The sequence below is a fragment of the Thermothelomyces thermophilus genome, chromosome 7 (assembly GCF_000226095.1).
Source record: "Thermothelomyces thermophilus ATCC 42464 chromosome 7, complete sequence".
Taxonomy (NCBI): domain Eukaryota; kingdom Fungi; phylum Ascomycota; class Sordariomycetes; order Sordariales; family Chaetomiaceae; genus Thermothelomyces; species Thermothelomyces thermophilus.
In genome coordinates, this window is record NC_016478.1 from 2,370,286 (window position 1) to 2,391,039 (window position 20,754).

General features: G+C 57.3%; 6 protein-coding genes across 6 annotated transcripts; 4 read left to right on the forward strand and 2 right to left on the reverse strand.

Moving 5' to 3' along the window:
* The first annotated feature begins 38 nt into the window (after window positions 1-38).
* Window positions 39-1,906, forward strand: MYCTH_112498 (uncharacterized protein). The gene is made up of 3 exons (XM_003667017.1): window positions 39-523; window positions 596-824; window positions 879-1,906. Exons 1-3 carry the CDS (start codon window positions 246-248, stop codon window positions 1,500-1,502), a joined length of 1,131 nt encoding a protein of 376 aa, XP_003667065.1. The 5' UTR covers window positions 39-245; the 3' UTR covers window positions 1,503-1,906.
* A 476-nt stretch (window positions 1,907-2,382) lies between these two features.
* Window positions 2,383-3,456, forward strand: MYCTH_2316657 (uncharacterized protein). Its single transcript, XM_003667018.1, has 2 exons — window positions 2,383-2,774; window positions 2,860-3,456. Exons 1-2 carry the CDS (start codon window positions 2,667-2,669, stop codon window positions 3,025-3,027), a joined length of 276 nt encoding a protein of 91 aa, XP_003667066.1. The 5' UTR covers window positions 2,383-2,666; the 3' UTR covers window positions 3,028-3,456.
* On the reverse strand, window positions 3,409-5,957 carry MYCTH_2071301 (methyltransferase-like protein; the record flags this gene model as incomplete). Its single annotated transcript, XM_003667019.1, has 4 exons — window positions 3,409-3,588; window positions 3,651-5,096; window positions 5,151-5,762; window positions 5,823-5,957. 4 exons carry the CDS (start codon window positions 5,955-5,957, stop codon window positions 3,409-3,411), a joined length of 2,373 nt encoding a protein of 790 aa, XP_003667067.1.
* A 558-nt stretch (window positions 5,958-6,515) lies between these two features.
* Window positions 6,516-9,366, forward strand: MYCTH_2312423 (uncharacterized protein). The gene is made up of 2 exons (XM_003667020.1): window positions 6,516-8,858; window positions 8,937-9,366. Exons 1-2 carry the CDS (start codon window positions 6,684-6,686, stop codon window positions 9,051-9,053), a joined length of 2,292 nt encoding a protein of 763 aa, XP_003667068.1. The 5' UTR covers window positions 6,516-6,683; the 3' UTR covers window positions 9,054-9,366.
* A 3,032-nt stretch (window positions 9,367-12,398) lies between these two features.
* MYCTH_2085008 (uncharacterized protein) lies at window positions 12,399-13,681 on the forward strand. Its single transcript, XM_003667021.1, has 2 exons — window positions 12,399-12,687; window positions 12,751-13,681. Exons 1-2 carry the CDS (start codon window positions 12,583-12,585, stop codon window positions 13,063-13,065), a joined length of 420 nt encoding a protein of 139 aa, XP_003667069.1. The 5' UTR covers window positions 12,399-12,582; the 3' UTR covers window positions 13,066-13,681.
* Window positions 13,682-16,784: 3,103 nt separating this feature from the next.
* On the reverse strand, window positions 16,785-19,809 carry MYCTH_2312426 (uncharacterized protein). The gene is made up of 2 exons (XM_003667022.1): window positions 19,199-19,809; window positions 16,785-19,139 (listed from the first exon to the last, which is right to left on the reverse strand). The coding sequence occupies exons 1-2, from the start codon at window positions 19,506-19,508 to the stop codon at window positions 16,906-16,908; spliced, it is 2,544 nt and encodes an 847-aa protein (XP_003667070.1). The 5' UTR covers window positions 19,509-19,809; the 3' UTR covers window positions 16,785-16,905.
* Between the last annotated feature and the right edge of the window lie 945 nt (window positions 19,810-20,754).

Here is a 20,754-nt window from a genome sequence, read left to right on the forward strand (position 1 = left end):
TTCGAGAGTGGAAATCCCCGGTGCTCCCCATCCGATCTAACTTTGCGCCGTTGGCTTGGATTGTAATTCCCAGAACTTCCATCTTTCTCGAATTATTTTCTCTATTTTCCCATTTTTGTCACTCCCATCCATCCATCCGTCCATCCACCTTCCTTCGTGGCCAGTATTCCTTGCTAGGCCAAACTGAGGCCGGAACGTGGTGGTTTGCCGACGACGATATCCCCGATGCGCGAGCCGGCGCAACAATGACGGTCATCGGCCCCTTGACAACGACGTTTCGGGCCCCTTCAAGTTGCACGACAACCTCTCCACAAGTGTACCAGATCTGGTCCGCAAGCCACTCGCGTTACGTCGAGGGTCCTCTTTTCACCTCGGGCAGCTTCGACTGCTTTCCCAGTGGCTACGACCCGGCGCCGACCAACTATTACTCGCCAGGATGGTGTCCATACGGGTATACAACGGCTTGCTCGAGTCTCGCGTCTGCCCATAGGACGACGGAGACGGCCGTCATATGCTGCCCCACGTATGTTTGAAGCATCCGGATAGCACCCGTGTGATAGTTGAAAAGCGAGCTAAACGTGGCGCCGTCCTGCAGCAATTTCCGATACACCTGCCGCGCTTCTGCCCTTTCGAATGGGCACTCGATAGGGTGCACGACCGCATGGACCAACGCGATGGCCGTCCTCGGCGTAACGGTGGTCAAGAATGGCGAGGTTCGGACGACGACGGTGGTTTCCGAGACGTCCAACGCCATCACCGCGTACGGGATCCAGGTCCGGTTCAAATCCAACGATCCGACTCCGACGTCCTCCGACGATGATCCTGTAGGTAGATGACCAACTCAGGCTGGAGGCCGCTTGACTGACTCACCTCAAAAGGCATTCTTCGCCGCCAGCCGCACTCCATCACCCGCGGCCTCGAGCTCTACTCATCTTCTCGTTCCCACCCAACCACCCTCCTCCTCCTCCTCCTTCTCCTCTTCCACCACCTCCTTTTCTTCTTCTTCCTCCTCCTCCGGCGGTGTTAGCACCTCTGCAGCAATCGGCATCGGCCTCGGATCGGCGGTAGCAGCCCTGCTACTCGCCGGCGCGATAGGCCTCTTCTTCTTCTTACGCTGGCGGAGGAAAAAGAGGTTAAAGAAAGCACCGTCTGATATACCCCCTCCGGTCCCACCCAAGGACAAATTCCCGCCATCGTCGCGCTCGCCATTCCCTTACCGTACAGTTCCCCCACCCTACGAGCTGTCGGAGGAGGCCGCCTCACCACGGCGGCGGTCCATGTCCATCTCCAAACAGCGCCTGTCCTTCTCGCCCGCTACCGGGACGGCACCTACTACCCCGGGAGGGTTGAGAGATAGTGGAGTGCTGGCGGGCCAGGAGGCGGCCGAGCTGGAAGTGCCTGGCACCATGACGGTACGCGATAGGGCGACGCCCGAATCGGAGAGGAGTGGGTGGACGGACAGGCACGCCCGGGTAGGAAACATGACGATGCCTTGGATTTGAAAGGGGCTGTTGATGAAGGACCGAGATCCGAACCCACCCTGGGCCAGATTTCGAGCTCTCTGCAGTTCACTGCGCTCCATGATCGATACGAGGATGGAGGGGTTGTCGACTTGATGATGCGATCTCCGGGGCCGGGCCAGTGTGGCCACCGTACGAAGTAATATGAACCGCCTGCGACCGCTGCATTATCCAGGCTTTTGTAGTACGACTATCTTGGGATGGATTTGGTTGGCGTTGGCTGCAGGCTGGATTTTACCTCTCTTGTGATATCTTCTTACCTTGCACATACGCTTTGTATTTCTATTTGCGTTTACGCTCCACTTGGTTAACGAGCCAAGGCAAATGTAGCTTGGGAAGGGGCTGCGCCAAGAGCCAGCTAACATCCTGAGAATGTGTGTATTCTTATCCTGCTTGGTAGATATCGGGCCAGGGCACTGAGGAATCTGGAGGAGCCACGGATAGTTAGTCAATTGAACAAGCTTTTGGTTTGTCGCATGCAAGAAGTTATGAAGGATCGACCATACAAATGTATCCGTACGTGCGCCGTAAGTTCAAACGTCAAGAATTCTATTAACGAAAAATGAAGCCACAAATATGTGAGACGGATGGGAAAACACGAATGGAAAGTCCAAAAAGGAAATGAATTTACGAGTAAAAGGCAGTTTGTAAGCAAGGCAGTCCCTGAGATGCCGTTCTCTATGCAGTCCAAGTCCACTGATGGTTGGCAGGCGAAAAACCAGCTGGTGACGGCTGCGCCTGGCCGACAGTTACCTCTAACGCGAGGTACTCCGTTACCACAGATGTCTAGGCTTGCCTGCTCGTTGGCATCTGCCAAGCCAAAATTTCCCAGCTTGGGGGAGCCCACCCTGTAGGAAAGAGAGCTCGATTCACCATCCATCCACAAACCGGCGAGACGCGTTCCAATTCACCGCTGCACCAAACGAAACAACCCCCCGACAAAGTAAAAGGGTGAGGCGATAGGTTTTCCATCCATTCTGACACGCGATTGCCGGGCGATACCGAGTACCAGCGCGAGATCAGAGCGGCGCATCAAACGAACCGAAACCGACCCCCCCCCCCGCCTTCCACACTAAAAGGCCGAACCCAGTGTCGCCCATCCCACAGTCTAGATCATAGAGAGCCAAGAGAGAACCGGCAGCCACAATGAGCTTCGTCCCCGTCAACCCGCGACCGTTTCTTCAGGACCTGGTCAACAAGGACGTGATCGTGCGCCTCAAGTGGGGCGAGACCGAGTACAAGGGGAGATTGGTGGTGCGTATATCCCAATTCCTACTTGACGCGGGGAAAGTCTCGCTAGGGAAGCAATGTACTGACTTCGAGCGATGTGGACTTCTAGAGCATCGACAGCTACATGAACATCCAGCTCAGCAACACTGAGGAGTTCATCGACCGCAAGTTCACCGGGGCGCTGGGCCAGGTGCTGATACGGTGCAACAACGTGCTCTACGTCAAGGCGGCAGACAATGCCGGGGAAGGGGACAAGGATACGAAGATGGAGGGTTGAGGCTCTTTACGGCTCGTACGTTCTCGGGGGGAAGTTTAGCTTGGTGGAACGGATGATGAAATGTTATCAAGGCGACCGGTTGGCGCTCTTCTTGGGGAAATAAAACGCGGGGGCCGAGAGTGGAACTCGTTGACGTAGACAAGTCGATGATGGCACGATGTCAAAGGAGGGAAGGATAAAAAGAAGACAAGGAAGACCAGGGAAGGCTGATGATACACGGGGAGACAAGAAGCGTCTGCAGAGCAGCAATCTTGCGGCACGGAGTTCACCTTGCTCCCTGCCACAGTACTTACGAAGGAGGTTGGGCGTCCCTTTCGGAGCCATCGAGCAACCAGGGGACGCTGACAGCTCTCACAAGGCCAGCATGGAAATTCGAGAGCCCTACATCAAACAGGCAACCTTGCGGCTGCTGTGCAGTTCCGACTCCCCAACTTTGATCCGCGTGTTGGGCCCAACCCAGGCGTACGCCTCCACCAGCCACTCGTACCACACTTTGGTGTCGTCCGTCTGCCGCCACATGCTGACCTCGAGTTCGGTATCTTGCGGGAAGTAGAGCGGTTTCTGAAGTAGACGTGAGCACTGATACCCCTTGAGGTTTGAGAACAGGGATGAAGGGTTTGTACCTTGAGCGGAAAGAAAATGGGGAACCACGAAATCATATCCTTGCTCTTCCGATCGATCTGATCCGGCAAGATGCTAATCTCGACAGGCTGCTTGCCCTTGCCCGTCTGCGGCGCGTACAACACGGACTCGAAAAAGCCCGCCAGTCCGTGGACGACGCCGCGCGTGGGGCACACGAAGGTCAGGTGACAGTACCGGGCGTTGTGCTCGTTGGTGCCGCTCGACCCGGCCATGCTGCCCACACCGCCCGTGGAGTACCTGGCGGCCTTTCCGTGTACTGCCGCGAACTCGTCTGCGCGGAGAACTTGGACAGGGTGGACGAACTCCCAGGCCTGTTGGAATCGCGGGTGGCCGGGGACTTTCTGGGCGACGTAGTCGAGGGCGAACAGGCGCACGACCCAGGGGGTTTCAAAGGCGTTTGGGTCGCCGACGATGCGCGAGCTAATGTCGGCGTAAAGACGAGGCGTGGAGATGGGGCTGAGATGGGCCGTGTACGAGTGGGGGATGGAGATGCCGTGGGGCCGGGCGAGGTGGTTCTGGATGCCGTCGAGGCACTCGGGAGACAGCTCGTTGTCCCCAAACGAGCCTAGCAGCTCCGTCACGAGGATGTCCACCTTGCCGATGGCGTCCTCTCTTCCCCTGAGACCCGGCCCTTCCCACCCGCGCATATCCGTCTTGACCACGGTCACCTTGTTGTCCCAATCCATTTTGTTCTTCCTCAGGAGGTACACATAAGCGTCCTGGTTCTTCTCGAGGGCCCAGATCTGGATGGGTGTGCCGGTCTTTTCGGCAGCGCGCAAAGCACGTGTGACCAGCGGCCCACGTCCGGCGCCGGCAACGGTGACCACAAGCTCAGGGTTGGAAGGATTCTCCGGAGTTGATGTCGACGTCGGCTTCTTGAGCTCCCTCCACTCAATCATGGCTTCGGTAATAGCTTTTTCATACTGATCGTATTTTACCGGGTCACCTTCAAACACCTCGTACGTCGCCGACTCGAGGTTATCGGCCAGTGGTTGGAGGGGTGGCTGCAGCCAATCCTGGAAGCTTGTAAGGGCCGGCGTCTCCATCGGAGAGAACGGCGGTTGTTGACGCTCGAGGTATTTCATGTACCCGACGTACGCGTTCATGGCTGGCATATGCGGCCGTCGGTTCTCCTTCAGCGCTTGGTTGGCCTCGGCGAGGGACGGGAACTCAGAGGCCGTCTCGTCAAGCAAGGCAGCTAGTTGCTCCGTGCTAGGGCCAACATCGCAGAGCAAGAGCCATGGGGCGTTTCTCAGCCGCATGTAGCGATTGATCAGATCCTGGTGGTGCCTGCTGAGCGACGGGTGCCCGGCGCGATTAGGCTGAAAGACCTCCTTGCTGATGGTCAGGTAATGCAGGGGCTCGGCAAACCACCTTTCCTGGAGAGTCCTCTCAGGAACGCGGCGAGGGATCCGAATGGCTGTGAACTACTGGTCAGGATTCGGGCTCTCTAACACATGATATTGGCCCAACGTACCGACAAAAAGCCTCATCGAGTAGCAGCAGACCGATCTGATGGTGTTCCAGGAATCCCAAGTACCGAAGAGGTCAACCTCCTTCTTGGCATTTGGACCTGCGCCATCCTCAATTCCAAAGATGGACGAGAGAGTCTCCGCCTTCTCCTCCAGACCAGGTTCCCGATACATGGGCAGGTGGATGATGATGTTGGCTCGGCCGGCCACATGCAGTACCTCCCGGATCGCGCGGGCATATTGGGCAATGCCGCGGCTGCTGTCGTCTCGTCTGGGCCCAGGGACAACGATGGTTCTGGCACCGCAGAAGTTGGCATAGGCCGCCTCAAGGTTCAGCACCTGGCGCGAGATGCTCGCAATGTGCGGATCAGAAGAGCACAAGTCGATCCATGGGCTGGAGTACAGTGCTAGCGAACCAATGTAGTTGCTGGGGTACACCGAAGTGTCCTCGTCCGTCAGTGTCGGCACCACGGGTCCTGGCAGGGACGGGTTGGCCTGGTGGCCGACGGCGAGTTCCCCCTGCTGGGCCCACTGCTCTCGCTCCTTGAGGTAGTCCCTGTACAGGTTGACGACCCGCTTGAAGAAGTGGTCATTGGTGATGGGCGCAGTGACGAAGCGGAACTATGTCAGGTCAGCGTTGGTTTTGGGTCAGCTTTCTTCTAGCACTGCATTCGTGCTCACCCCGCTGTCAAGAACCTGCGCGTATTGGTCGTCTGTGAGCGCCTCCTTGCGACTCGAATCATGCTGTCCGATGTAGAACGCGGGCCGGCTTTCGAAGCTGTCCGACTCCGGATTGAGACTCGAGCCCGAGGCCATGGTGAGGGTTGGATCTGAGGGGATAGACACCAATTGATCCTGCTTAAGATGAGACTGTGAGAGTTATGGCGGGGCTCACAAGCGCGACCCGAGAAGTTCCTCAAAAAAAAAAAAAACGAACTGAAGAAATCAACTTTGGAACACTGTGCCCATTGTGGATACGGAAAAAGAATGACTTGGCTCTCGAGAGAAAAATAAATAAGACACGCTACAGTAGAGTCCGGGTCCTGCTGGTAGTACGACCCAACCCACTAGGCCTGCTGCTGTTCGAATTTCTTAGGGGTCCTGTTGTGGTTCCATATTGGGGAGTGCGGGGTCCTGAACGCTCGGATAGTTGAATATGGGGCCTGACTATTCACTAGTATGCAAGTATGCGATTTCGGTGCGTTGTCCTGTGCTGTGGAAGAATGCGCCTCCTAAAGTCTGGCAAGCATCATAGTTCACGAGAAGTCGGTCTTTGGGCATGATTCAATTTTTAGCCCTTTCGCAAAGTATCATATGTTTTTCCGGTTTGGCTTGAGCCAGCCGCGAGCGAGCGTTACTCGGCTAAGGACTTATCGTTGGACCCCACCTAAAAGTTTCGCCCAATCCGGCCTCTTGCCGCTTCGAAACATAAAAAAAGTTGCAGCCTCGCGATCGCACCTGCAACGGGAAGGTAGCAATCACCCACTGCTTGCCCGCTCTTTCTCTTCACAAGCGCCTTCCCGCAGATTCCGAGACGCGACCATGGCCGAACCATCCAAGAGCCTCAAGCGATCAAGCACCGAGAGGGAGGGAACGCAGGATTCCAAGCGCGTAAAAACCAACGGCGACGGCGACGCCAAGATGGACGAAAAGCCAAATCCGTACCTGGCGCACCTCAACGAGGGGTTCAAGTCGCCTCTCGATGACTTTGAGCGCCACAAGACGACAGCGCTGCAAGCGGCAAAGGCCGAGGACTCGGACATTAACCCGTGGACCGGCAGGCCTCACTCGCAGCAGTACTTCAAGATCCTAAAGACCCGCCGCGACCTGCCTGTACACAAGCAGCGTCAGGAGTTCCTCGACATGTATCACAGCACCCAGATTCTGGTTTTTGTCGGTGAGACCGGTTCCGGCAAAACGACCCAGATTCCACAGTACGTCCTCTACGACGAGCTGCCGCATCTGACGGGCAAGCTCATCGCCTGTACACAGCCGAGGAGAGTGGCGGCCATGTCGGTCGCGCAGCGTGTTGCAGACGAACTCGACGTGAACCTGGGCGAGGAGGTCGGCTACAGCATCCGTTTCGAGAACAAGACGAGCCCGAAGACGCTGCTGAAGTACATGACGGACGGTCAGCTGCTGCGCGAGGCGATGCACGACCACGACATGTCGCGCTACGGCTGCATCATTCTCGACGAGGCTCACGAGCGCACCCTCGCCACCGACATCCTGATGGCGCTGCTCAAGCAGATTTCCGAGCGGAGGAAAGACTTGAAGATCATCGTCATGTCGGCCACCCTCGACGCCCAGAAGTTCCAGACATACTTCTTCAACGCGCCCTTGCTCGCCGTGCCCGGCCGGACGCATCCCGTCGAGATCTTCTACACCCCAGAGCCGGAGCGGGACTACGTCGAGGCTGCCGTCAGGACGGTGCTGCAGATCCACGCGAGCGAGCCCGAGGGGGACATCTTGCTGTTCCTGACGGGCGAGGAGGAGATCGAGGATGCATGCCGCCGCATCAGCTTGGAGGTCGACGAGATGATCCGGGAGTCGGACGCCGGGCCCATGTCGGTCTACCCGCTCTATGGCACGCTACCGCCACACCAGCAACAGCGCATCTTCGACAAGGCTCCGGAACCCTTCCGCAAGGGTGGCCGGCCAGGACGGAAATGCATCGTTGCTACAAACATTGCCGAAACCAGTTTGACAATCGACGGCATTGTATACGTCGTCGACCCGGGCTTCAGCAAGCAAAAGATTTACAACCCTCGCACCAGGGTAGAATCGCTGCTCGTGTCTCCCATCTCCAAGGCATCTGCCCAACAGCGTGCCGGTCGTGCCGGTCGTACACGACCCGGCAAATGCTTCCGGCTATACACGGAGGCAGCATTCAAGAAGGAGCTCATTGAGCAGACCTACCCCGAGATCCTGCGGTCCAACCTGGCCAATACGGTCCTCGAGCTGAAGAAGCTGGGCGTTGAAGACTTGGTCCACTTCGATCTCATGGACCCGCCAGCCCCCGAGACCATGATGCGCGCGCTGGAAGAGCTCAACTACCTCGCTTGCCTGGACGACGACGGAGAGCTGACAGCCCTGGGTAGCCTGGCATCCGAGTTCCCGCTCGACCCGGCCCTCGCTGTCATGCTGATCTCCTCCCCGGAGTTCTACTGTTCCAACGAGATCCTCTCCATCACCTCCCTGCTCTCCGTCCCGCAAATATGGGTCCGCCCCAACAACGCGCGCAAGCGGGCCGACGAAATGAAGCAGCAGTTCGCCCACCCAGACGGCGACCACCTGACGCTGCTCAACGCCTACCACGCGTACAAAGGCGCGGAGCAGGCGGGCGAAGACGTGAAGAAGTGGTGCCACGAGCACTTCCTGTCCTACCGGCACCTGTCGAGCGCCGACAACGTGCGCGCGCAGCTCAAGCGCATCATGGAGACGCACAACATTGAGCTTGTCAGCACGCCGTTCCAGAACAAGGAGTACTACGTCAACATCCGGCGCGCGCTGCTGGCCGGCTTCTTCATGCAGGTCGCCATGCGCGAGAGCAGCGGCTCCAAGGTGTACAAGACGGTGAAGGACGACCAGCTCGTCATGATCCACCCGAGCACCACCGTCACGACACCCTACGACTGGGTCGTGTACAACGAATTCGTGCTCACGACCAAGCAGTACGTGCGGACGGTGACGAATATCAGGCCCGAGTGGCTTTTTGTGAGTCCCCCTTCTTCCTCTCGGGTTTCAGTTGATATATATATATAGCAGACGGCGTGGTGCTAACGAATGGTACAGGAAATCGCACCCGCATACTATGACATCGATACCTTTGAAAAGGGCGAGATCAAGAACGCACTGATTCGCGTTTCCGAGAAGATTCGCCGCCGCCAGGCTCTAAAGGGTGGCCGCTGAGGACCACTGGGCTTAACTAGGAGCTGATAGTGGACTGTTTACGCCGGGCGTACGGGACATGGGAAAAAGACAGTATTAGGATCATACAGTGTGGTTTTGCTTACTTATTGCTTGGGCAAGGTCATGTATAAACTACCTTAGATTTGCTAGATGTTTAGCATGTAACTGGGTCTTCGTGCCGGGGCCCGTGCCGTATCAGGCCTCTCTTTCAGGAGCTCGAGCTCCCCTCTCGTGCTTTATTGACCGCTTGATCTAACGGGGTCTAGGCAGGCTGGTCTTGGGTTAGCAGGCTCTTGTAACAAGATAATTTCTCCATATGCCTTTGCAAAGTGATGTTGCACCGAACCGTAATGTTAAGGAGATTCTAAGAGTCCGAATGGCAAGGCTCATACGGCAAGGCTGCCGGTATATGGCTTGCCGGCTCCTCTCGATCCGGGAGAAACTTGTAGAACTGGAGCCTGGGCTCATGGCTTATTTGTGACACTTGTTACGTTGCTCCGGCTGCCTCACAATACTTGTACTTCGCATGTCGCTGCCTTCGTTGCTGGCCAGTTTCCAGGGCAGGATGGGAATCGAGTGGTGGATCCTTTATCCTGCGTTGCACATATCTCCCCCATGAGAACAATTGTACATGACCCACAGGGCGGGAGGATGAGGCACAGGTCCATATTGAAGTGGTCCAGAAGCACGCAAGAGCGACGGGCTAGGCCCATGTGACATGCCAGCCCGGCCTTGCCTCAAGCCATGGGGCGAGGTCGCGTTTGTCTTGGACGCACTGGGTTCCGGCCGCTCTTTTGTCGTTTCCTCGCCGCCAGGGACTCTGATGCTCCGAGTGGCCGCCGATTCTCCGCATGCCGTCGTTGTTGTCCGGGTGGCCGGTGTGCTCCTGTTTCCCCCTGTGTGACGAGCATCTCGCGGATCCGAAGATTCCATAGGCTCACAACTAGCCGAGCGTTTATAGCCGAGGTCTAGAACCCTCCAGGCACGATGACTGGCACCGACAGACGGTATAGCCGCCAGAGGCCTAATATTATCCTTGCAGTTGACAGGTGTTGGGTGCTTCACTGGTCTCAATGCACTATCAGAATGGCTGCGAGCGTCATGACGCCTTCGGAACGGGGTTTGTTGTGCGTCGTACGTCGTCGATGGCGAGGCATCAAAGCCTGGAACATCACAAAGCCTGACGCCATCGAACCGTCGATAGAATCTCTACTCTGATTGAACCGTGATGCGGCAACGGTGACATTGACGCCGCTCGGTGACAACCCCGTGGCCATGCGTTCCTTGGTTAGGGCATTCGCGCCTCCGGCGAACGCAATCCCAGATGCTGCATCGCCTCTGTCGCCTTTCGCCCTCTTTTCCTATCGCGTAAGAACGAGGAATTGCAAATATACGGGATGGAGTAGTTTTTCACTGCCAACCATAGCGCCACGGCGGGAGAGCGCGCGATACAACAAGACGGGGAGTCAAGGTTCCATTGAGCTGTCGACGCGATACTACCGTGGCGGCCGAGTGGTGATCTTGCAGCCGGGCCGTCCATAGGCCAAGAGGAAGGGACGGCTATGTCCTTTGTCAGGTATTCCTGGAGGCTTCCTTTCGGTTGGTCCGGGAAGGATCGGTTGCAGCGTTCCACGACGTCTCAGCTGCACGCCTGTGAGCTCGTGGCTGTAAATGGCATAACTACCTTGATTGGTCACAGAGAGCTGTATCAATCAGGTCAGCTTCTTAATCGCACTCCGGCCTCGATAACGAAGCTGGTGATGCACATACGATGCTTGAGAAAATAGGGTGCAATGTCTTTCTGTGTTTTGGAAGATAGCGGGGATGTTGCAAGACGTGCAGTGCCCGAGCAGACGAGTCAGGGCAAGTGTATGGGAGTACTTGATGGCAAACACCCACACCATGGAGATATCGTAGGAAGGCGAGGTCAGGTACTGTACCTTGGGTAGCTCCCTCCTGTGCCAATCCGCGGTGACCCCACTATTACCTCCTCCCCGGGCTCCTTCCTACGCATGCCACGACTGCCACCAGGCATTGGAGTGGGTGGGAAGCACCCGATCTTGGCCTGTGGTGGACCGGGCCCCACTACACTAGGGTTCCCGGCCCCACCAGGGTTGCAGCCACCCTCATCTTCCTACAGGATGGCTCTGGTCAGCGTCTTCTTCCTCCAACAATCATCCTCAATTAACCACAACCATCACCACCGTAGCAGAGATACGAAGATCATTGGTTTCCGCATCCATCCATCCACATGGCCGCATTTGCGTCCATTCGGACTGCGCAAGCCAGCCCCAAAAAGCCCAAAGTACCTCGAGTATCGCGCTGCCGATAATGATTGCGACGATGCTAAAACAGCTTGATACACACTGTCTGATGTGCGGTTCTCCCGCCCGCGGGTAGGTTTTTGGCGAGTTGAACAAATCCGGCGTCCTTGGTTGGGTTTGTTGCACAGCGCACGGTGACTGTTCTTGACCCGCTCACTGGCTTCACCCACTTTAACTGCGGCAGTGTTGCACTGAAAGGCGGTGCTGCCTTGGATGTAGCCGTTTCTCAGGCTCCTCGGAAACCATGCCGGAACACCCTATTCGTCACCCATCAAACAAGGTCCCTTGGTTCTGCCGCTGATTCTGGAAGAAGAACAAGACCGCACCACGAGCAGCCTACGCGTTGGCTTCCGTACCTGTGCAGGACGTCCACGGGTAGCCGAGAACACGGGGATTCTGTCGCGTACTACTATGACCAAATCCATCAGAAGATCCACGCTCGATTCGGCTGCCGTACCCCTGAGGCTCATGGACTCAAAGCAACACGCGGTGACGGTGACAGCACCCAGCTGGTGACTCTCATTCTTGTCTTTGGCCTGACTCTGGATGCTAGGGTTAGAGGGCCAAGGCTCGTGTCAGCCCTGTATTGCAATCGAAATGAATGGAACAAACAGAAACGACCAATCTCTGAATCTCACCACTACCATCATTATGAACTCAAGTGGACGGGCATGACCACCTAATGTGCTCAAAGAAGAACACCCTCCATCCCTCTATGCCGTTTCTGGCAAACGACCGGGCCCCATCCGAATCGAACTACTGCGTATGTACATACAGAATCCGTCGTCAGGCCATCCGCACCCACGACAGGCCAGATCGGATTGCGGCATGGAGCAACACCCCCGGCCAGGGCCCCTGTCGTTTCCGGTCTGGCCTCGACAGTCGGCGGCATGTCTCCGGAAGCTTGGCCAGAAGATCTGTGCATGTCACTACACCATGACCTTCCAGGGCCCTGGTCGCCTTGCATATAAAGCGACAGGTCGCCATCCCCTTCGTACACGCTCGCGGGTCTTGCAAGCAGCTCGCGAGAAGGATTCTCTCACAGAAGCCATAACCAATCGGTCTCCGGCACTCCATCAGCCTTCTCTTATCTTTGCCGCTTGACTGTCAGCGGGCAGTCGACTTAAACCACAACTGTTGAGAACCCCCAAGGTTTTACAGGACTTGGGACAGGGTCAGGCTGATCTCGACACACACTTCTCACCATGTCGGGGAGCGGCGGATTTTACAAGTACCGGTGCAAGTACTTTTATACCTATAACTGCCCAAACTGGGTTTACTGCAACGGGCACGCGTGCGCCATGTGCTTGGTGGGTGTGCCCTTGTGCCACGATGATCTTATCCGCCTTCTGCTAACCTCTTTCTCACAACAGGCCGAGGGTCGTGATTCGACAGAATCTGAGGCGACGGCGCCCGCGACTTGGCAGCAGCAGGTGCAGCAGCACCTGCGGCGTCCGAACGTGGGCTCCGCATACACCGAGATCTGCGTGCCCCAAGCAATCCACGGTACCCTCCGGTACACGGTCATGGAGATCATCCCCACCGACGAGCCCGGCCCGGGCGCGTATTGGGTCCTACGCCAGAAGGCCATGGCAGCACAGGCGCTCCCGTATAGCACCTTCACCACCAGTGACACGCCGCGCCCTGTAATGACCTCGATTGGGGTCACCGGGCAAGTGGCCTGTTGATGACTGCCGAGTACATACCATATACCCCTTGGGGTTGGCGGCCTGGAGCTGCCCTCCACTAGCGGGCATGGCGTCATGTATTGTGCCCATCAACCGGCAGGCAGAATGAATGATGTGCGATGGCTTTATCTTTTTTTTTCTCTTCATTTTCTTTCCCTTTCCCTTGCCCCGTCATTTTGTTGGGCTGGACCGGCTCCGCAGCTGGCTCTCGCGATATTTCTCTTTGTCTCTGGCCTTTGCTGGGGTGTCTGGGACATGCTCATTTCAATTCGTTTTGGGATAACGGAAAAGTCTGGGACACGCAAGATTGATACCACAGTTTGACGACTGGTGGGGGGCAACGGTGCCTTGTTTAGGCGGGGTGGTACAGAGGTAATCTGCAGGATTGGATGGGACACCAAGGTTGGCTCGGCTGTGCTTGGTTACACGGGTGGATGGTCTCGGCGGTGCGACCTGAGTTCTGCCGGTTAGAGGCGCAGCCTCCTTGAGGGCATAATCTCGCGGGGCCAGCCAGGGTTGGCTGAGATGGGACATTGCCATTCTCAAATAAAATAGCAGCTTGTAGAGATCGCGAATCACTTCGCAGTCAGGCACAGGCCAATGACAAACATTTGTCAAGTTAGATTGCGAGCCTCGACTTCCTCCTCCTCTTCCTACTGCTGCTGCTGCTGCAGCATCTTGCATACAGCAGCAGCAGCACACCTCATTAGTAGGCGGCGTGGAGCTGCGCGGAGCACCCGTGGACACACACAGCGGACAGCTCTCCACCAGAAGGGCCGAACGCGGCACACTATCGAACGCCAGGAAATAGTGAAACCACACAACTCTCCGTGGATCCCGCTGGGTCCGCCTTTCTCGACACCAAGGACCCGCATACGAAGGTTCAACGGCTGAGGATTCGGGGCGAGGCACGGGTATTGCCCGTCTTAGCAATTGAAGCCGAGTATCCATCCCTAGTGTATTGAAGCAGCAACGGTTTATTATGGGGCCACAACCCCTGTCTGCCCGCATGCTGCCTCGGCCCATATCGTACGACACTACGGAGTACACTAGTGTACGTGTTGTTCGAGATCAGAGCCAGAAGAGCTGCCAACCTCGCGAATCAGCCGAGACGACCCAGATTTTGTTGCACAGCTTCGGCCCCTTTCCGGCAATGAGTGGCAGACCCCTCTTTCAGAACGGCCTGGACACAGTGCATCCATCTTAGCTCTTTTGTATGCATCCATCGAGAGAATGTGGAGAGGTAATCCGTATAGTACCTACCAAGAGGTAGGTATCTTAGGCATGCACACAGGCAAAGATGTACTGTACATACATACCGCAAACATAAGGACGCGGTCGTGCGGCCCCATAGGGTGCGAACTGATTGATGGTAGGAGGAGGAGCTTGGACGGGATTTGGATGAAAGCTGATGCGCTTCTATTTCCGTGAATTGCGGCATCTTTCTCCCCCGTCCTCCACCCAAACCCCCAGTCCCGTTTCATTCCCGTCGGCCTCTGCCCACGTACTGTACCAAAAAAAAGGGGATGTGCATAGAAAATCTATATCGTTAGGAAACAAAAACCGAGAGATGGTACAGTGGTACTCTGTACTCGCCGCATTGAGGAGCGTGGGTTTCCCATGAACGAACGCGGGGGCCTTATCGGACGGGTCGCGCTGCAAGATGCGGTCCCCGCCCGGAGAACGGCCGCATAGTGTAAGACACACATTTCGAGGCCCGGGGCCCACCTTGTCTGTGATGCACTCACCCCCTACCCCTCGCGCGCGCCTCGGCAAAAAGCGGGCTGCAACTTGTTGTCTCGACCTCGGGAGCGGAGTCGCTCGAGCACTAAATGGAAACTCGGGTACGGAGGAATACACATCTCGACTGCCCGCAGCAACCACGGTAGGTCCTGCTTCATATGAGGTATGTACATACATACATGTATGTACAGAGCATGTGTATGCCTGGGTTATTAGGGTGCTTACAGTGCGGCACGCCTCTCGAGGCCCTGCGGAGGAGAGAAGGGGGAAAGTGGGGGGGTTGAGGGTTGCTTTCCACTCTGTCACTCAGGACCCGACTTCTGATTCCGATAGGTGACAAAAGGAGGCCGGCACAAGAGTGCGACACCAATTTGGACCAAGTCAAGAGTTGGGGTGACGCTGCAGAACTAGTGTACGTGGGTCAGATCCGCCGCCGTCATGTGTTCCGTACCTCAGGTACTGTGCAAGAACTGAGCACACTTCGAGCTACGTACAGTACCCTACTTAATGGCACAGGAAATTAGATCCGTGAACTACAGGCGGTGTACTAGTAGGCCGGGTACGGATTACCTACCTCAGGTACCTTGCTCTTGGCGCTCAGCGTCCCCGGCCCCGCTTGCTCGGAGCTCCGGTCGAAGGATGCAACATTCGTTAGGTTGAGAATACCCGGACAATAAGGAAGGAATCTGGGAGCGCTACACAAGTAGAAAACTTTACTGCATCGTCCACAACTTCTTCCTATCTATCTTCTCTTTCTTTCTATGAATCGCAGCGACGAGGAGACAGCGAATTGATTGTGGTATACGAGTAGCCAAACTGTACGGTCAGGGAACCCTCTCTTCTGGGCCCACTTGCGGAATGGTTCTCGAAGCTCACCTCGGCTCGCTCGGTAAGACCCGGCCGTGCTGCCGAAACCGTTGATCTGCGCCAGGTCGCAGTGGTGAGGAACTAGCGTAACGGTCGAACTCCACTCCCGCTGGGGCTCTGGGTGCCCCAAACAAACGACACGTCATTTCACGCGAGCATCTGCTGAGGATACGAGTATGTACTGTACGAATACACCGATCAACAAAACATCATAAAGCAACCTACTAGGTACTGTGTACAGAAGCAGCAAGGATGCTTCCCCCCCCCCCCCCAAGAATAGTAAGAAACGAGTCTGATTCGAGGTACGCAAGAGCCTGACAAAGTCAATTACCCAAAATCACCGCCAATTGGTTTCTGATCCTTCCTTTCCAATCCTTCCCACTTCCCTTCCCTCTTTCCTCTTTCCCCTTTCCCCTTTCCCTTCTCACATCCTCGCCCACGCAAGCTCGCGAACCCCTCAGGCTTTGACGGAACCTCCAGAACAGCCCAATCCCAAGTGGCCCACTCCGCATGAGCGGGAGGGAGCACTCACAAACAAGTGAACCGCACAATGCAACCCTGCCTGCTGTCGTCCGTCCGTCCGAACGCGCAGAAGAGAAAACCAGAAGGAAAGTTTGCGTAGAAATGCTGTGTAGTGCAGGAGGAACCCAATAAGACTCGAGTGGCACCTTGCGCGCGTTGCATCCTGCTCACTCATGCCCCTTCAAGCTACACATAGAACCAAGACGAATGCGCAATAGCGGAGGAAAAAGGGGGGTGGGGTGGGAAGAGAAGATGCTACGCCTCAAGACGAGAAACAGATCTTTAGGTGGGTGGTCCTTTGAACCACACGTGCAGCAGATGACAGCCTTGAATGGCTTCGACTCGGCCAGGTCCGTCCTGTCCGTCCTCCAACCGCGACACCGGGTGCTTGTGCATGCATATCGCCTTCGTTGGTGTAGCTGGTGATTGCTTAGAACTGCCGATCTAAGTAAGAGAGGCTCAACCATGGCCTGTTGCGTGGTGCATTCTCTGTGTTGGATTTGGAGATACTAGTGTCTGTCGATGAGAGCAAATAGCAAAGGTCGGGCTGTAATGAAGCACGATCGCAAATGGCCCGGCAGGGTGCTGGGACGCGATACTAATCTGGTACGGAGGGTCTAATGCCCGCTCGCAATGTGTTTTGGACGACAGTCAATGTTGGAATGGAGGTCAGGGGTCAGGCTGTATACCTCCCTGTCGTCTAAACGTCTACTCGACTTCCTCAATCCTAGGCTTAGCAGGCCCGGGACCACCGCTACCCGCTGCCGGAGCGCTCCTCTCCGGGTTGACCTCCAGCCCGGCCAGCCTGGTCAGCCCGCCACCGAAAGCAGGAGCAGCAGCAGTCCGGGACGGCATCAGCCTCACGACCTGCCAGTTCTCCAAGCTCTCCACCACGTCCCGCGCGTGCTGCACCACCAGCCCGTCGTTGTCCGTCTCGGCCACGTATCTCAGCGTGCGCATCACGTCCTCCTGCGCCCGCGCGCCGAATCCGAATCCCAGGTCGCGGCCCTTCTCCCTGGCGTCCTCCAGCGCCCGCACGAAGCTCAACACAAACATCACCGCCGCCCTCCTCAGAATCCCCTTCTCCTCCTCCCGCTCCAGCTGCAGCACCGCGACGCAGAGGTCCACCGCCCCCGAGACCAGCTCCCGCCCCAGCCCCGCCACGTTCGCCTCCACCGCCGCCCCGAGGACCGACAGCGCCGACGCTCGGACCCGCACGTCCTCGCTCCCGCGCTTTCCTTCCCACCCTTGCACGATCCGCTCGATCACCTCTTTCCGCCGCCGCTTCGCCTCGCGCGTGAGGGAGGAGTTGCCGCCGCCTCCCCCGGTGCCGAGGACATCGTCATCATCTTCGTCCTCGTCGTCGGGGTCGCTGAAATCCGGCACCTCGCCGCCCCACGCGTCGCGGGCCTCGCGCTCGCGCCGCTCCCGCGCGGCCTTCTCCCTCTGCCGGCGCGCCTCGGTCCGGGGGCGGCGCGGCCTCCGCCCGGCGACCGTCACCAGCGCGGTGGCGGTTTCGCGGGCCAGGTCGCCGGTGAACGTCTCGCCCAGGCGCTGGACGACCTGCAGGAGGGCCTCGCCGGCGCGCAGGCGCGCGTCGAGCGCCTGGGTCTCGCGCGCGTCGACGAAGCGGTCCGTCAGCTCGCGCACGACCGAGCGCGGGTGGGCGTCGCACAGGAGCGTGTACGCCTTGATGACGCGCAGGTAGATGTACTCGTCCTCGTCCGCCAGCAGGCCGCCGAGGAGGACCAGGATGCCCGGTATGTCCAGCACCGGCGACCGCGACGTGATGAGGGTCGAGAGGAGATTCACCCCTTCGGAGCGGACGGGCGGCGGCGAGTCGGGCGCCGTGATGTACGAGATGGCGAGGCTGTACGTCTTCCGGTCTTCGACCTGCCGGTCGGTCGGCGCCGCACTGGTCGACTCGGCCGGATCGACCTCGTCCCGGTAGAGGAGCAGGAGACGAAGGTTCGAGGCGGTCTGGGAGAAGTCCGCGGGGGATTTGGCGAGCGTGTCGAGCGAGGACTCGATGAGGGCTAGCGTCTCCGGGTTGACGCGCGACTTCTGGAAGCCGGGGGTGGTAACAATCATATTCAGGAGGCTGAGCGCCACGCTGATCACTTCATCTTCGTCCTCCGCCTTCTCCCCCGAGTTGGACAGGATTTGGCTGACAAGGTTGAGGATGTGCTTTGGTTGCGTGGCGAGCTTCTCGGGGAACTTTTCCATCATAGCCTGGAGCGTCCTCATCTCCACGAGCCGACTGATGGGGTCCTCCTGCTCTTGGTCCTGCTTGATCATAATACTGGGTTCTTTTGATCTTCTCGCCGACTTGAGCCAGCTATTAAATAATTCGAGAAAGGCAATAGAGACATCAGCATCAGAGAGGGTCGATGTGACGAGGTCCAAGAGTTTGGGGACCTTCCGCTCAATGTCTTCTAGTGTGAGACGGGGCGAAGATGCACTGGCGCTTCTGATGGGCTGCTTCGTATCCACGATGGCAATCTCGCTATCGTTAATGGCCTTGTACATCCACTCAGGACTACTGCTATTGTAGCCACCGACGTAGCCCATGTTTTGGACGAGCAGCAAGATGAGGTCGGGAGATGGTGTTAGTTTGAGGAATATCTTCAGCAGCGCCAGAGCAGGTTCGCACACTCTCTCCACAACGGTCTGCTGGACGGTCTCGTCCCAGGTTGCAAGCGTCCACAGAGAAAGCAGCAGAGGAGAAAGCAGCCGCTTGCACAAGCCCGGGTTAGGGTGCGCAACGACCAGTGCATGCAACCTACGAAGGGCCGTCGACAGATCAGTGCACGAGACAATGACCTTGTCCTTGCTGAGATCAATAATCTCACTGTCCTCGGTCCCGGTCGCGCCCGGAAGGCCAGGAGGGGGTTTGATGCGGAAGAGCATGGGCTCGGCAAAATACTTCCAACCGGCGGTGCCTGAGGATCCGTTAGCGTGCGGCCAGCAGAAGACACGAAGAATGATAAACTTGACATACCAGGAGCTCCGGTGGCCCTCTTCCCCAAAATGCCAAAGCCGATAATGTAGGAGGCGGCCTTGACCAACTCGGGCTCATCGTTTCCCTTATCAAGCAACGCTAACAACTGCGGGGCAACGGCTGCGTACCACTCCTCAGGAGGCACAGACGCTGGCGTAGATAGTAGGTTACAGGCGAGGTTGAGGGCGTCCTGGGTGATGTTGGCTCCCCTTTTCTGGGGCACGGCAGCCTCGGACAGCCTGACCGTGCTCGTCGGATGGACCGAGAAGACAAACTCGAGGGTTGTCCGTACGCCATCCGAACGCTCCATGGGCAGCCGGGTGAGCTTCTCGATCAACCTCTGGCGCAGCCATGGCGGCGCCGCCCCTGGCCTGATCAGGGAGTTGAGGGCCCCGAGAGCATTGAGGGTTTTAGTCCTGGAAAATATTAGAACAGAGGGGGCGAATCAACGACGAAGAGCGGAACGTGGGCATCGGCCTTACCTCGCAACCAAGTCATCAAAATCCCGGACTGCTTGCACCCGACTGCTCTCGGGCACGTTGGGGTCGAAAGCTTTGCGCCCGGCCTCGGCGAACGATTCTATCAACTTTCGGCGGGCCTCCATCTCTGCTGCAGAGGTCGGTTGCAGCGTCAAAACCGCATCGACTTGACTTGGGTGCTGAGCCTCGAAGGGTACGTACACTCCTGTATGTACTGTACAAGGCGGGTCCTCTGTGACGAATTGACGCAAAGGACAACGCCACTTGCCGATTCAAGGTAGCGACAGCTCTTTCGGTCTTGCTGCTTTTCAAGAATTTGGTGCGGAAAGAGCAGAGATGATGCTCATCCCCCCATCTTACCTGGCAATGGGGTAAGATGCGAGGAATTTGCTACACCTTAAAAGATGGGAATCTCGGTTCGTTCGATGATGCTGTTACTGAATAGGTAATCGATAAGAGCTCGCTTTCCACAAATCGATCTCGACCGAATCGAACTGAAGTCGGGAAAGGTGGGGCCGTGTCCTCTGCAGAACACGCTCAGACCCCTGCAACCCCGGACGCGTTCTTGCCTTACAAGGACAACCGCAAGCCGCGTTCATCACTTTCTTTCTGCTGCTTCTCACTCTTCAACCTTCAATCGCCAAAAGCTGCCTTCGCAATATCCGGCAGGAAACGTCTCAACCTAACGCACATCGAACCCAGGAATCCGGTTCGAGATGCAGATTTGGCCAATTCACATCGAGATATACAGCCACTGACCGCACGTACCAAGCCGACGCGCCCTCCCAGCTCCAAAGGTCTTTCGCCTCGAGCAGCCCTTCTCGCACCGCGCCTCCCCCACAGTTCTCCGATTCCGGTTTTCCGCAAGGAATGTCGCCCCGACCGCTCCCCGGGACTGGAAACCCCGCAGTACGTCGCAGCTTCGATCCCGTATCGGGTGCCTCTCAAGCTTGCCGCGTTCGGATCTACTGTGGCCGATTCCTTGCCCTTTTCACCTCGGCAAGCCAGTCCCGCGGGAGCGAATCGGTCTCGGAACTTAACCCTAAGCAGATCTTTGGTCCGTCAAGTCTTGCGCTG

Coding starts and splice junctions, on each gene's coding strand:
- MYCTH_112498 (XM_003667017.1), top strand. CDS start 246: ATGACGGTCATCGGCCCCTTGACAACGACGTTTCGGGCCCCTTCAAGT. Junction 524..595: donor GCCGTCATATGCTGCCCCAC/GTATGTTTGAAG, acceptor GCCGTCCTGCAG/CAATTTCCGATACACCTGCC. Junction 825..878: donor CGTCCTCCGACGATGATCCT/GTAGGTAGATGA, acceptor TCACCTCAAAAG/GCATTCTTCGCCGCCAGCCG.
- MYCTH_2316657 (XM_003667018.1), top strand. CDS start 2,667: ATGAGCTTCGTCCCCGTCAACCCGCGACCGTTTCTTCAGGACCTGGTC. Junction 2,775..2,859: donor AGTACAAGGGGAGATTGGTG/GTGCGTATATCC, acceptor GTGGACTTCTAG/AGCATCGACAGCTACATGAA.
- MYCTH_2312423 (XM_003667020.1), top strand. CDS start 6,684: ATGGCCGAACCATCCAAGAGCCTCAAGCGATCAAGCACCGAGAGGGAG. Junction 8,859..8,936: donor TCAGGCCCGAGTGGCTTTTT/GTGAGTCCCCCT, acceptor CGAATGGTACAG/GAAATCGCACCCGCATACTA.
- MYCTH_2085008 (XM_003667021.1), top strand. CDS start 12,583: ATGTCGGGGAGCGGCGGATTTTACAAGTACCGGTGCAAGTACTTTTAT. Junction 12,688..12,750: donor ACGCGTGCGCCATGTGCTTG/GTGGGTGTGCCC, acceptor TTCTCACAACAG/GCCGAGGGTCGTGATTCGAC.
- MYCTH_2312426 (XM_003667022.1), bottom strand. CDS start 19,508: ATGGAGCGTTCGGATGGCGTACGGACAACCCTCGAGTTTGTCTTCTCG. Junction 19,140..19,198: donor GAGGGCCACCGGAGCTCCTG/GTATGTCAAGTT, acceptor ACGGATCCTCAG/GCACCGCCGGTTGGAAGTAT.